The sequence below is a fragment of the Gossypium hirsutum genome, chromosome A09, assembly GCF_007990345.1.
Source record: "Gossypium hirsutum isolate 1008001.06 chromosome A09, Gossypium_hirsutum_v2.1, whole genome shotgun sequence".
Taxonomy (NCBI): Eukaryota; Viridiplantae; Streptophyta; class Magnoliopsida; order Malvales; family Malvaceae; genus Gossypium; species Gossypium hirsutum.
This window is the reverse complement of record NC_053432.1, coordinates 78876647-78890671: the sequence shown is the minus strand read 5'-3', so window position 1 is coordinate 78890671 and position 14025 is coordinate 78876647. Positions and strand designations below refer to the sequence as shown.

The window sequence follows — 14025 nt, the reverse complement described above, 5'->3', positions numbered from 1 at the left end:
TTTCGCTTGTTTTGATATGTGAATTTATCATCTTACTTTTATGTTTATATGATAATATAAAATTACATAAAAAATAAACTCTAATATCTTTTAATTTATACTACAACATCACGCATTCATTAATAACAACTTTATAAATAATTAACATAAATATTAAATGCATTTTAAAATGGTAAAATAAGATATTAAAGAGTGAAAATGATGTCTTGTTTTTAAATCCCTTCATTTATGGTTTAATTGTATTATCATTTTTATTTAGGTATTTCAATTTTATATTAAAAAGGATATATAAGTTATCAATTTTGTTTCATTTCACTTTGAAATACACATTTTGGGTAAAAATTCACGTAATTGATAATTAAAATACCACTTTCGACAAAAAGAAAATGTTCCTTACCTAAAAGGAAAAGTAGTATAGTTCAGAGATCAATTTTGTAGTTAAGCCTTTTTTTCTTTGTATCTATTTAAGTCCTCAACCCTATTTCATTTCGTCGTCTTCGGCTGATTCTTAACTTCTTGTAACGCAGTTCCAGTTGGAAGACCTCACATGGCTGCTATCGCTGACTTGTCAGATGCCCCGAACCAGTGGGAATTCAGCTGGTAATTTTCTCACTTTTTTCCCCCTTTTGTGCTCTCAAAATTCTATGGGTATCCTTTGGTTACTTCTTAAAGTTAACAAGTTGCTTTGCCCTTTGTTTTCTGGGTTTTTTTTTTTGGGGGGGACTTTGAAGTCAATTGTAATGTCTCTTCTACTATATGCAGTGATTTGGAGGTAGATTTTGAGTCTGAAGAGAATGCTTCAATAGTCTATGCTGCATTGGGTGTTGATAAAGAGGTAATGTACTTTTAACTTGGAATGATGTTGATGAGAATTATAGTAATTGTTACGTGCAGTTCTTAAATCTGGTTTATGTTGTAATGCAGTTGCAACCAGATAAAGTGAAGAGGCAAATGTCGATCTCTGATGGGAAACTTTCTGTGTAAATTACTTACTATCTTCTTTAAATTGAACAAAAATGTTTTTCTCTGGTTATTACTTTCAAATTCATCTTTTATAGGAATTGCATGGCTTGTATCCTATATTATTATGTTACATGCCACATGTTCGGATATAGATACCGGATTATACCAGTGCTGGGAAAATATTAAAAAGATTTAGCATACACATTGGACCGTCACTTGGAATCGGAGAAACATAGTGTTATGTTTTTTGATTGATTTGACATAGACGTAGTTTAGCTTGTGGTTCCATTCCATGTTTACATAATGTTTGAAAAAACCCACTGCCCCAACCATCAACACTTTCTCACCCTTTGTTGGTACCTTAAGCTCGAGTTTTAGGCATTAGAGTTTAGGATGTGTGAAGTGATGAGAAACGCTTATCTCTTGTCGCATAATCCAACAAATGATATCCAAAACGTGGGGGACAAGGAACTTCAGGGGTGAAATGTTCTCACTCCAATGTAGTAATTTATGTTACTTGTGAGTATCATAAACTGATTTGCATACTATATGGGCATGCTCAAATTTATACAAGTTTTTCCATGTATTTGGTAAGTCCTTGGAGGGCCATATCTTAATACTCATGTCCCAATATGTACCTGGAAGAATCTGAGCAACATAGGTGCTAATATTTTACTTTCTCTGTTTGAATGCTTTGTTCTTTCCAATGCCATTTCCTAACCACACTTTGTAAACAATCAGGCACTTTGAAGCAGTTGAAGCTAGGTTTCTCCGTGCATCATTTTCAGCTTTCGTTGATGTACTCACACTTGCCTCGAAAACCATCGAAGAACTTGGCCCAGGAATGGTATTGTGATCTTTGATTATTGCAATTTTACAATAAATGCTGTGGGATTCTGGCATTAATGCATTCTTTTTCGTTATTCTGTTCTTCATCTTTTGTATTCTTAATGATACACATGTAATTTAAATTAGGATGTAAGCTTAGCTTCTAGCTCACCGTTATCTTCCAGGTTTTTTTCTTTATGTATGTTGATCAGGTTTAAACATGTGGAACTATCACTAAGTTATGCCGAATTCTTCTCCTTTTACGACTCTTCATTTCATCTTGTGTGTTTGATACTTATGTTCAATACATTTTTAGATACAGGTATATCTGTTAGCGATTTAAAACCAGAAATAATTAATATCAACTGATGGTTGCTTTAACCTGTAAGCTGTTTAAAGGGCAGAGACAGGTGGCTGTTTTTGCTCATTTCCGAACTCATTGACCGGGATTTTATCTAATACTTTAGCCCCAAACCCCGAAGAAAAAGATTTTTCCAAAATGAAGCTAAACCAAGTCTTATAAAATTAAACCCGGATGTGAAATAGTTATTTGCAACATTGGTTAAAATATAGGACATGATGAAATAACTGTGACCATGTTAGGTAGAACTTTAAATAGTAAAAACTAACTCAATTAAACTTCAAAAGGCTTCCATCAATATTGCATGCAATGTCTGGTTAACAATGATATATGCATAAACACACATCATTGCAGGCCAACTTTGAAATACTGCAGAAAAAATATACATTGGTTGTGGATAGAAGAGAAGGTAACCGAACCCAGGATTCAATCTAGAGACTTTCCTTCTTTTATATCTGAACTTTTTGGCCTTCCGTGAACAAAAATAAAGAACGAAGAGGTGCAAGTGTAGAGGCTTTCCTCACTGGATTCCCTCTCTTAGTTTCTTTGCCACCGTCGCTGGCTATTTTATAGGCCCTCTATCATCATCATCCTTGAAGATTTTTTTCTCAATATTCGTTCAGATAAGTATATAGCATCTCATCTTTCTTTGATTTTGGACGACTAAGCAATGCTTTGAGGAGTCTCTTACTTTTGCTCGGATACTGATCAATGTCTTTGGGGCTACCTTTCTCCGATTGAAGACGCATCGAGGCTGATTTTCGAGTCCCTGATGGATACTAAAAAATAAAAAAATCAAATTCATGTTAGAAAAAAAAAGAAAAAGAAAAAAAGAGAGCAATGCTTCATTGAGAGACTAGTTAATTATTATATGCTCACCCGCTGCATCACACTGGCTGAATTCGGAGTAGTCGGCTGGCTCTTATTTTGGGTTGTAGGCCTGCTGATGGATTCAGACCGTGAAAGCGGAAATCGATGTGGTGATACTGTTTGCTTCTCTGGTCATGCATTTTAACATCATCAATGAGTTCATAACTATTGAAGTAAAAGAAGAAAAAGAAATTGTATCCCAACCTCGCATGGTGTCCATAAAGGAAAAGATTGCGGATTGCTGCAGAGGCGGCGGAGAAAGTGTTGGAGAATGGCCTTTCCTGCAATGATCACTAGAATAAGTATCAGATAAGTAGCTACGGTTTACTAATGCATTGCACTACAAATGTAATGTTTGTTAGCCTTTACCGGAACGACATCGGGGTTCTGGAGACTGAAGATGTCGGGGTTTCTTGAATTGTAGCGCGGACAGCTTAGAAGGAAACAGTACAAGTAGGAAGTTACATTAGAATCTTGTCAGAATTCGATATATAAGAACTGATATAAAAGGATTGAGAGATCAACTACCATTCCTTAACTGATGCCAGTCATCTTCATCGTCTAGGCCACATCCTACGAATTTCAACTTTGTTCTGTTTGCACCATTAATGCTTTCCCCAGCTGAAAGACGTTGAAAGAAAAAAAAAAAGAAAAAAGAACAGATACCCTTATCTTCATAATTGCTTAAATTGGAAAAAAGATGAAGAGTTACGAGTAACAAAGAAAGGTAATTTGCCTGGCAAGATGTACCGTTTATGGTACTTTGGCATATTAATGACCAGCGACTGTTGGGAAAGCCCTTCACGATCGATTAAGGCTCGGCATGTCTCTAGCCTCTATAATACCGTATCCGAAGCTCAAACCCGAGTCCAATTACCATGTGTTATTTCACTATGTGCTGAAAAATAATCCTACCTTACCTGTTCGATACAAGATACTCGGAGCTCTGTTCCTGAAACCTGTTCGAGATTTTCGTCCAAAAGATCATTAACCTTGTATGTCATTGAACCCAAATGATCTACAGTGTTCACAAGAGCTTTGATGGCATAATCTTTCAATGTTTCTACCACCCTGCAAATATATATGAGTTCTAATTACTTGTTAAACAACAATATGATGAACAAAAATAAAAACTCCAACACCAACGATTGAACGTATGAGCTTTGAGGAATATGAATTAACTCACATCTGCTTTTGATCATCATTGGTGTAAGATACCTCAAAATACTCAGCTGCTGAGTATAGCTGTGTTCTCAGATTCTTCAAACCCTGAAACACAGTAACAGAAAACCTATGTTATTCGGACTCGGGTTTAAATGTCTATATGGGTCTAAGCCCGATGCGAGTATGTTTGATTTTTGTAATTTTTCCCATATATTTAGCATCAAACTGCAAAGTATGTCCTGCATACAGTTTCAAACATAACTAGATTTGCTTATAACCAAAGCTTGAATGCTGGTAACAAGCCATTAGAAAAGCTGCTCAGCCTTCAAAATGCTGAAGCCTACAATAAAGAAGAGCTAAATGTTGAGTAATATATAGAAATACAAGCACTACTGTACCTTGAGACTTTCAGAGAACAACAAGCTTTGCTGCATAAGAACCTCATCGGAACTGGATGTTTCTCGAGACATAGGAGGCATCGCAGCAGCTTTAGCTGTTAAATGTGTGCAGTGGATCGGACAGAATGTGCCTTAATCTGTGAACCAGTCGAGATTACCAGATTAAAATTTAAAGCAGAGGGGTAACCTGAAACTAACCAAAACCAAAAATGAAAAAACCTAGCCTTCATTTAGACAACCTTGTTATTGTCTTTCCACTTGTTGTGCAGCTGGAACTTTTAAGCAAGGATCCACTCCCCATTTATAACCTTAAAATCTGTTGCTGTTACTGTTACTATTACTGTCTGCTTCGGTCCGTTGAGTCTCTTGATTTTGTCCATAAATAACCGTCTCACAATAGTATTAATACTTATATTCCAACACCAACTCACACAACCGATGTTATCATGATGATCTGAATCTGTAACCCCAGTTTCGCATTATTTGCCATTCAGTGCAGTATTTACTTAAAAACTTAATCCTCTTTTCATGTGTTACCTTTTGTATTTCATTTTGGAGAATTTTGAGCAGATCATTAGGAAACTTGTCCATTTATTTACAAATAGATCCCTGTCTGATACAGATGACTTACTGACCCTTTTTTTGGTATGTGTATGTCCCTGTTTTTGACATTAGATCAGGAAATTTATTGTTTTAAGTATCTTGTATAATAATTGGTTTATGTATATACAATGATGCTTTGGAAGCTTTATGTATGTTCTAATTTCTTCTCTAAAATCTTTTCTTCTTCTTTCCTTCTTATTTATTCTTTTAGTTACCAAGTAATTTCATATTAGCTCATAACAGAGTTAAAATGATTTAATTTAATTAGATTTTATAAACTTACGAATGGACAACCAATCCGATATATTCAAATCACTTCTAAACTGCAATGAAATCAACATTAAAAAGCGAATCAAATTTTTTTCCGCCACCTTTCTTACCTCAGTTTTCCAAAGAGAATCTTATCGATATTCGTCACTGGTCCCATTTCTCTATTTCTCCCCACCTGTTGCGGGGGAAATGATGGTCTAATTTTCCGGAGCTCAGCCTGATTGAACATATCAACTATCTCTATCCCCTTTTTCGGGAACCAACCATATCCCATTTTAAAGTGAAGTGTTAGTTGCAAGGCTGCCATCGCGAACCCCACCACCATTTTTGGTGGACTGAAGAGGGCAAAGCTGTGCTACACATTGTATGCTCTTGGAAGGCAAGCGAGGCTAGTATTGTGCTGTCTTCTTCAATCAAAGTCCTCTAAATGGATTCCATGCTTGAGATTTTAACCTATTCTATATTTTTAGTAATGATTCCTTCTTGTCCCAACTCAATAAGTTCTCAGTTTAGAAATTAAATGTTTTATTCAATTTAAGCTATATTGTGATTCCATTATAAAGCATAACAAATGAATAATCGAATAAAACTAGATCAATTCGGAAAAAAATTAAACAAAAGTCAAACATGATATACACATGTAATAAAATGAAATTCAAATATTGCAATTAGAGATTTAAATTTAGGGAAAAAAATAGAAAAATAGAAAAGAGAGTTTAATTTTCATGTATTATACTATGAAAATGCAATTCAATGCAAAGCCCTTGATAGCGTAATTATTGAATGAAAATATATATATTTTTTAATTTCGTTTGAACGTGGAAGGGGACTTTTTGCGGGTTTGAAATCGTGGCTCATAGCGGTGTTAGTTAATTTCCTTTGAACATGCGATACAAAGCCCTTGATAGTGTGTAATCAGTGCCGTGATTGCTGGGTTTGCATGATTTCCGTTTAGGATTGGAAGAGAATGGATTAATATAAATATTACTAATCAACTTACGATATATGAATTTCTACAAACAGTTATGTTTATTTGATTAGACGAAGAGAAAAGAAAATGAAGCAAGAGAGTTGAATTTTTCTCTTATTTGGATAATAATACTTATTAAGTAAAATGATTTTTCTAACATTAAGATATTAGTTCTGTAGAATTAAAAAGAAAAGAAAAAAGTACATTTGCAAGCTAAACTATAATCTAAACAGAAGAAAGAATAACCAATGCACTGAACCATGTAAATATCTTCCCACTGATTCATTCACCACAATTATTAGCAGCAAGAGCTTGAGTATTTCTAATGTCTTGGAACTTTTAAAGGGGTTTTTCCCCATTTCTATGATTAAGTCTTCTGTTTCCCGATCAAGTAATATATGGCGGATCGATACAAGCCCATTCGAAAACCTGCTCGTAATGAATGGCAGCAGTTTCCCAGGTGAAGTCTCTTTGCATACCTCTTCTCATCAATGCTTCCCATGTTGACTTGTGGTCTCGGTATGTCATTATAGCTGTTCTTAATGCCTGCGCAGTAAGATCAATCTTATTTCGATTTCCAAGGGCAAGCTCGAAGGGAGTAAAAAAGGAGACGAGAAATTGAAATTTAATCTTATATGCATGGAATTAACATACCTCCAGCATACTCTCTTTTGTAAGGGGAGAAAAAGTCCACCTGCAACCACATGCCACAACCATTTCAATACTATATACAATTTAACAGTTTCATCCCTTTGTGATTTCGTCTATGACAAGCATGCACAAAATCTGGAACACAGTCTTCTGTTAATTTACAGCCTTCTATACATACAGTCAAGTTGTTGAGAATATCAGTCTAAGTGTATTGCATACCCTGTGCCTTCCCCGCTACCATCTCCAGCATACGGATTGAAATTCTCTACAGTGTCCTGAAAAAGAAAAAATTTTGATGCATGAAACGCAATGTGATAAAAATGGAACGGCTTAGAACACGTTATTGTTTTTAACTCACTCTAAGTCCTCCTGTGGTATGAACTACTGGTACAGTACCATATCTCATTGCATACAATTGATTTAATCCGCAAGGTTCGAATCTTGAAGGCATCAACAGTATGTCACAGCTGCCCATTCCAGAAAAATTGAAAAATGCTGTGTTAATGGTTATCTCAATTCTCTAGTAACGTGTTAACAATAAAAAAAAATGGTTTGATTACCCCGCAGTAATCCGATGAGAAATGGGAACATTAAATCCGACCCAACCGCGAAATTTATCTCTGTAAGTTTTCTCTGCTGCTCTCATCCAGTCTTCATAGAGGGGGTCCCCAGAGCCAAGCATTACCTGAAGGAAGTTCGGATCAACCAATAATGACTATATAAGTCATGGTCCTCAACAAAGATAAATCTAGCTTTACCATCCATAAGCGGATTAAGAGTAATTCTAAGTCAAAAGTACCGAGGTTATTAAGTAAATGGAAAACTCACTTACGAATTGTACATTGTCTTCCATAAGCTCGGGAATCGCCCAACGGATTAGGTCAATGCCTTTCTGATAGTCCAGTCTCCCTATAAATCCAATCTGTAAAGCCCAACTTAGCGAGCAATGAATGAAAGGAGAATAGTTTCTTCACTACCAAGTTTACCCCAACAAGAAGTAAAATCTTACCAAGGGGCATTCAGGCCTAATTGGAAGGCCTAGTTCCTGTTGAAGAGCAGTCTTGCATCGAGCCTGAAGTTTACAATCGATTCAGGTTTGGACAAGAATTAGAACATCAACTTTTTCGGTTATGAATGACTATCTAACAGTAGAAGCAAGAGAGAAATAACCTTGCCGGAGAGATCATCAGCGGAATAATGGAAACTGACGTGCTCATCTGAAGACGGATCCCATTCCGTAACATCAATGCCGTTCACAATTCCTGATCATCATTGAATGCTTAAAAAATATCCAGTTATAAAACATCTAATCTCATCTGAGGCAATAAGCATGACCCATGATTGATGCATGCATTTTCTCTAAAATGGTCTGTTTTTTACCTTAGTGGGGCTTACAGACAAAGCTAAGACCTAGATAAAGGTCTTACTAAACGTCGTACCCATCAGAAATGGGGTGTCATGGGGAAACTTGGGCACAAAACTTAACCTTCACAATAATTGTATGTGCATGGCCTAAAAGCTTTTGGATTTGTACCAGTATAACATAACGGACACAGTTTATTTATAAAGTAGAGGACACTTACCATTAAGAACAATCCTTCGACTGCTTAATAGCTCGTTTAAACCATATCCGCCTTCAACCGTTGTTATTTCCCATGCATACCCCTACAATTAACAAATATAGTAGACTAAATCAATCTTTTAAGATTACTGATGTTCACATTTTTCAAATATCCATGCCTGAATATGTCATATACATGTGTTGAGCACAGGTACTTTAAGATAAACAAAGAGCCGAAGCAACGTAATATTTAAGTGTCACATTTAAGATGTAAATATAACATAAAAAATAGAACATGTGCAAAACAAATCACCTTGCTAACGGTAAGTATTCGATCTGCTGTCACGATTGCACCCTTTAAAATATTGACGGCTTCCCCTGTGTCGAGAGCATGTGTCCTTGCCCATGTAGGAAACACCCATTCCAATGCCCCATACCACTCCGACGGCAGTCCCAAGTTCTTATAGCTTGCTGCAGGTTCCACTCCCTAGCACATGGAAAACAATATGCTTAAAATCATTGTTGCAGAAATTTGATTCATAAGAGTTGGGTTTACTAGTCTCAATGTGCCGGAAAATGAGAGAATCAAGAACAAAGAAAAAAGCATTTACCTGATGTGCAAGGTTATGAATTACAAGGATGCTCCGAGCATCCTTATAAATTCCGAAAGGACGGTATTTGGAAGCCAAAAGCCTGAAAATTTAACATATAAAATCAACAGTCCACAAAATTTGCAAAGATGATACATCTCAAAAAACTATAATAGGAAAAATATTTGGTTAATGAGATCAAAACAGAAAACAATTGCAATAATAAGCAAGCAGGCAACAACTTACACAGGGACTAGACCGGCATGCCAATCATTGACAAGGAAGAGACACTTCTCGCCATAGGTATACCCTCCCAATGGAAGCACTAAGGGAGCTTCACATGCTGCATGGCAAAGTAAAGTAAACCGAAACTGTAAAGCCAAAAAACGAGACAAAAAAAAGGTCATTTTAATGTATCGAAAAAGTAACATCGAATGACAAGCAGGACAAATACAAGTTTACCTGATTATCACCAAAAGCACCATGACTATCACCATATAGATTTCCAGGTCTATGGTATGAAGGATGGTCCACAAATACCTTGAATGGAGGCAAACCACTTAAAACATTATTAAAATTATCTCCCACTCCACTAACTTGAGAAATACATGCATGGATCTAATAAACTTATATAGAGATGGCAAATGAGGATGCTCTATGAGGAAATTCTTACCCAATCAACACCCTTCTTATACTCATGGAAGAATGCGACCTCTTGCTCCCCTCCGAAGCAAGGTACCTTAATGCGGCGATCAACATCATAAGCACCAGTGAAATTTTTGTCGGCGGATGTTCCGTTGAGGTATCTAGGAGAGACAACCATGACTCGATGTCCACGGCCAGCCAGCACGCCCGGCAAAGAACCGCAAACATCTCCTAATCCACCAGTCTTTGAATACGGTGCAGCTTCAGCAGTAACAAACACGATGTTATAGGTTACTCTGCTTCGGATTTCTTCTTCTCCTCCTTTTTCTTCTTCAATTCCCTCATCTTCGCCTTTAGTATCGGCAGCCTCATCTTGATGAGAGTCAATGGCGACTTCACCTATGATTCAAGTTAATATGCTGGAGTTAACCCATTAATCATTAAGAACAAAGATACCGGTGAAGATTTTAAGTCTGTTATTATCTAGAAAAAGAAATGAAATGTAAAGAACCAGCAATGACAATTGAAAAAATGATTTTCCAAATAATCATAAGATTTCAGATGACAATCCCTACTTTTACAATGAGTGAAGTATATACTTTTTATATATATTTGAATATAGAAATATAATTTTCTAAATACTCTTTAAATAAATTAAAAAAAAACTTTTCCATGATCAAATATATTAATATCAAACACATATCCTAGCGTAATCAAGTTCCAGCAACATAGTTCACAAGGCGAGGTTGAGATAGTAGCCTACGTTTACTGGGTAACTTTCACTGCATAAATCTCGAGTCCATTGTACAGTGATATAGATAATTGATGAAATAAGAGAAAAGACAGTGAAAAATCAACAGAGAATAGTTATAGTTTAATAACCATAGAATAAAATCAAATGTCTCACTAAACTCTGTTTTGAGACATAAATTAATGAAGAATATTGTATTGACAAAGTGGTCAACTTCTGTTTCATAGATGGCGGGCCAGTTGACCAAACCATGCAGGCAAAGGCATAAGTATTGCTTTGCCTGATGAAAGGGCAATCAGTTTAGCGGATCGGCAGCATTTAAATGTTCCATCGCCAGTTAGAGTTATGGCATGTGATTGATTTTTAAATTTTCCACCACGACTAACGAATTTGTTCTAAAAATCGGATTATCTTGATTAGTTTTTTATTATTAATGAACGAATGGAGCCCATATTTTCGAAAACAGAAGAAAAAAAAAGACGGGAGAATATCAAATTATCAACATAAAATAACCCAATTTCTCTTTCCAAAAGAGGAAAAAGTGAAAAGTCAATAAACTAAAGTGTTTTACCAATCAAAATCATCTTGACCAAAACAGAAGCATTGATTTTGCATAATCATCTAAGGGTGTCATTATATTATAAACAATTAACAACACTTTAAAAACTTATAGACTCATATTTGGTTTTCGTTATTAATCGAATGGCAAGGAAAAAATAGAGTAATTCAGAACGAGAAAAAAAAAATACCAGAAGGAGGAATCAATTGCAAGGCAATAACAGAACCACAGTCATCCCTGTCTAAACCTAGCATAAGACCATTCTTTTCTTCTTCTTCTTCATCGTCATCTTCTTCTTCAATGGAATTGGAGTTAGAGCTATCGTCTAAACCGCCAAACCCACCTCCATTTTCAGTTATATCCGATCTCGCAACCGTCAACTTTCCGTTCTGGAAGCTCCTTCTCGACAAAGAACTAAAACCCAGTTGCCTACTCGGTCTAAAACTGCAAGCTTTATGCGATATGTTGGCTGATAATTTGCAAGACATTAGACGAGTTACTTGCAGAGACTCCATTGACAAACAGGGAGTTCAGCAAAAAAAAAAGTTTTGAGAGAGTAAATAATCTAGCAGAGTACGAAAGGAATTTCAGAAAGAACCGAAAGAAGAAAGGAGAAAAATATACACTACTTGTGGGTCTTATACTAAAGACAAAAAAGGATGAGAGAAATAACAAGAACAAAATCGGTAAATTACACTCGTAGGTTTCTTTCTTTTTTTGGTACTTGGGTTTTAAAGAGGGTGACGTGAGATCCAGAAAAAGCGCCAAAGCCGACATTTTGGGATGCCCTGTTGGCTGTGGGAGTCCCATTACGGCTGAAGCTTTTGCTTAAGTTATGGGTTTTGGCCACCTCATCTATAAAAAAATCCGACATTCCTGACGTGGCAATTATAGATATGACAGTTGGAAAGGTCGATTTATGGCCATATAAGGTAAGACAGCATTTTTTGGTTTCATTGTCTTTCCTTTCTTGAGAAGATCCAATGTTCATGCTGTGTGTCACGTGAACCCTGCCATCCACTATCAGGTTTTGTAACTTTTTCGGGACCCAATTTCGGTCTGATTTGATTTTGTGTGTCAAATATATAAAGAATATGTTTTAATTTGATTTTTTGTTTTTGACTATATTCGTATCCCATATGGTTAACGTAAACTAAAGATATGCTGTTTCATTGGCGGTAGAAAATTTTTTTGAGAGTAATAATTAAATTATATATTTTTATGATAGTAAAAATATAAATTTTATTATTTTAATAATTTATATTTTTATAATTTTTAAAAATTTAAATTAATTTTTTATTATCTTTTGAGGTTAAAATGTAATTTTATTATTAATTTAAATTTTTATAAACTATAAAGAGTTTAAATGAAAATTTTATTTTAAGGAATGATGCCTGCGCAACTGTGCTGTTTAATAAAATGATAGTGAAGGATTTAATTGCGGAACTTGATAGCTCAGGTTTGTAACACAAGCGGGGCACTTAGGTGATCCAAAGATTGCAAAGGCTAATAAGCATTGGACCGACGTGAGTAAGGAGTTTCTCTAGATTTCTTTATAAAGAATGATCATATAAATTTTCAATATTTACTAAAAAATAATTATGATATAAATAAATGTTATTATTTTCACTATAATAATTTTAATTTTGATTTACAGTAATTTCATTATGACACATATCGATTTGAATTTTTTTTTCCTTCGTCTACGAGAAGGGATAGAGCTGATTGCAGGCTACTTCTTCATCGATTGGGGTGCGTTCTGGCTTCTCAGAGCGTCTCAGCTTCTCTTGTCCTACCCAGCCCTTGTTATCTAACCTTCTTCTTTTTATCAAAACTCGATGTGTTAGGAATTGTTAAAGTGCTGACATGAAAAAAAAATCCTAACATATATTTTTAAATATATACAAAGCCAAGAAAAAACAATATTATGTATGCAAATCGAATATAGGAATTTTCATTCCATGAATAGTTAAAAACTTGTAAAGAGATATGTTTAAATTTGATTATTATTTTCATTCAGAGTTTAACTATGATTGGAAGTTGTTATTATTATTTTAAAATGTTAATATATTTTAAATATATAATTTAATAAATTAAAAAAAATCATGTGTAATACATGTGACATTAAAAATTAAAAATTATAATTATGTAAGTTTTGAAATTTAAAAACATATAATTTTTTTGTAAATAATGTTTGGCTTAATGATAAATGTGGTTACTAACATTTGCATGCTTTGTCAAAATTATTCTAATTGTATTTTTGAGTCTTTTTTATACCATCAACCTTTTTTTTTCAATCTATTTTTTTAATAGATTTAATAAAGTACCATTAAAAAAGTTAACGGGGATGATATGAAATTTCATATGTAGAATTTTTTTAATGAGATGTAATTTATTTCTAAGATAATCCGATAAGATAATTACATGTGGAAAAATAACAAAATAAATAATACATTAAATTAAAATCAGTAGAAAAAACTAACTCAGTAGAAAAACTTCTCAGTAAACAAACATATGAAAGATTGAAATCTTTTATAAAAATAAAAAAAAACTAAAACATTAAATTTATTCATTAAATCTGTTAGAAAAAAATAGATTGAAAAAAATAATAAAGGTTAATGGCCAAAAAAGACTCAAAAATACAATTAGAGTCATTTTGATAAAACATACAAACATTAGTGATCAAATTTATCATTAAGCCATAATATTTTTTTTATATGTATAAATACAAATACAACCACAATTACAAATATAAATAAGAAACATATAATCATAACCAAAATCAAATGTTACAAAAGAAAGAAAACATATTAATAACCAGAATATATTTAAACCTAAACT

General features: G+C 34.3%; 3 protein-coding genes across 5 annotated transcripts; 1 reads left to right on the top strand and 2 right to left on the bottom strand.

Annotated features, from left to right (window-relative positions):
- Positions 1-309: 309 nt before the first annotated feature.
- On the top strand, positions 310-2064 carry LOC107930173 (uncharacterized). 2 transcript variants are annotated; one of them, XM_016861755.2, is made up of 5 exons: positions 310-437; positions 528-600; positions 763-835; positions 925-980; positions 1705-2064. In XM_016861755.2, the coding sequence occupies exons 2-5, from the start codon at positions 548-550 to the stop codon at positions 1817-1819; spliced, it is 297 nt and encodes a 98-aa protein (XP_016717244.1). In that variant the 5' UTR covers positions 310-437; positions 528-547; the 3' UTR covers positions 1820-2064. The 2 variants fall into 2 exon arrangements, with proteins under 2 accessions (XP_016717244.1, XP_016717243.1); XM_016861754.2 differs by having other exon boundaries at positions 310-600.
- A 343-nt stretch (positions 2065-2407) lies between these two features.
- On the bottom strand, positions 2408-5111 carry LOC107930172 (protein ABIL2). 2 transcript variants are annotated; one of them, XM_016861752.2, is made up of 10 exons: positions 4824-5111; positions 4585-4721; positions 4209-4291; positions 3943-4093; positions 3759-3858; positions 3551-3643; positions 3392-3455; positions 3227-3315; positions 3032-3150; positions 2408-2931 (listed from the first exon to the last, which is right to left on the bottom strand). In XM_016861752.2, exons 2-10 carry the CDS (start codon positions 4663-4665, stop codon positions 2761-2763), a joined length of 951 nt encoding a protein of 316 aa, XP_016717241.1. In that variant the 5' UTR covers positions 4666-4721; positions 4824-5111; the 3' UTR covers positions 2408-2760. The 2 variants fall into 2 exon arrangements, with proteins under 2 accessions (XP_016717241.1, XP_016717242.1); XM_016861753.2 differs by having other exon boundaries at positions 3227-3303; positions 4824-5108.
- Positions 5112-6525: 1414 nt separating this feature from the next.
- LOC107930206 (starch synthase 1, chloroplastic/amyloplastic) lies at positions 6526-11811 on the bottom strand. Its single transcript, XM_016861799.2, has 15 exons — positions 11375-11811; positions 9903-10273; positions 9692-9769; positions 9476-9600; positions 9251-9332; positions 8953-9126; positions 8662-8743; positions 8249-8340; positions 8088-8150; positions 7911-8000; positions 7639-7763; positions 7437-7545; positions 7298-7353; positions 7082-7121; positions 6526-6973 (listed from the first exon to the last, which is right to left on the bottom strand). The coding sequence occupies exons 1-15, from the start codon at positions 11697-11699 to the stop codon at positions 6815-6817; spliced, it is 1971 nt and encodes a 656-aa protein (XP_016717288.1). The 5' UTR covers positions 11700-11811; the 3' UTR covers positions 6526-6814.
- Positions 11812-14025: the final 2214 nt, after the last annotated feature.

Coding starts and splice junctions, on each gene's coding strand:
- LOC107930173 (XM_016861755.2), top strand. CDS start 548: ATGGCTGCTATCGCTGACTTGTCAGATGCCCCGAACCAGTGGGAATTC. Junction 601..762: donor AACCAGTGGGAATTCAGCTG/GTAATTTTCTCA, acceptor TACTATATGCAG/TGATTTGGAGGTAGATTTTG. Junction 836..924: donor CATTGGGTGTTGATAAAGAG/GTAATGTACTTT, acceptor GTTGTAATGCAG/TTGCAACCAGATAAAGTGAA.
- LOC107930172 (XM_016861752.2), bottom strand. CDS start 4,665: ATGCCTCCTATGTCTCGAGAAACATCCAGTTCCGATGAGGTTCTTATG. Junction 3,859..3,942: donor GAGTATCTTGTATCGAACAG/GTAAGGTAGGAT, acceptor ACGGTATTATAG/AGGCTAGAGACATGCCGAGC. Junction 2,932..3,031: donor CAGCCAGTGTGATGCAGCGG/GTGAGCATATAA, acceptor TTTATTTTTTAG/TATCCATCAGGGACTCGAAA.
- LOC107930206 (XM_016861799.2), bottom strand. CDS start 11,699: ATGGAGTCTCTGCAAGTAACTCGTCTAATGTCTTGCAAATTATCAGCC. Junction 8,151..8,248: donor CTGATGATCTCTCCGGCAAG/GTTATTTCTCTC, acceptor TGTAAACTTCAG/GCTCGATGCAAGACTGCTCT. Junction 7,354..7,436: donor ATACCACAGGAGGACTTAGA/GTGAGTTAAAAA, acceptor TTTCTTTTTCAG/GACACTGTAGAGAATTTCAA.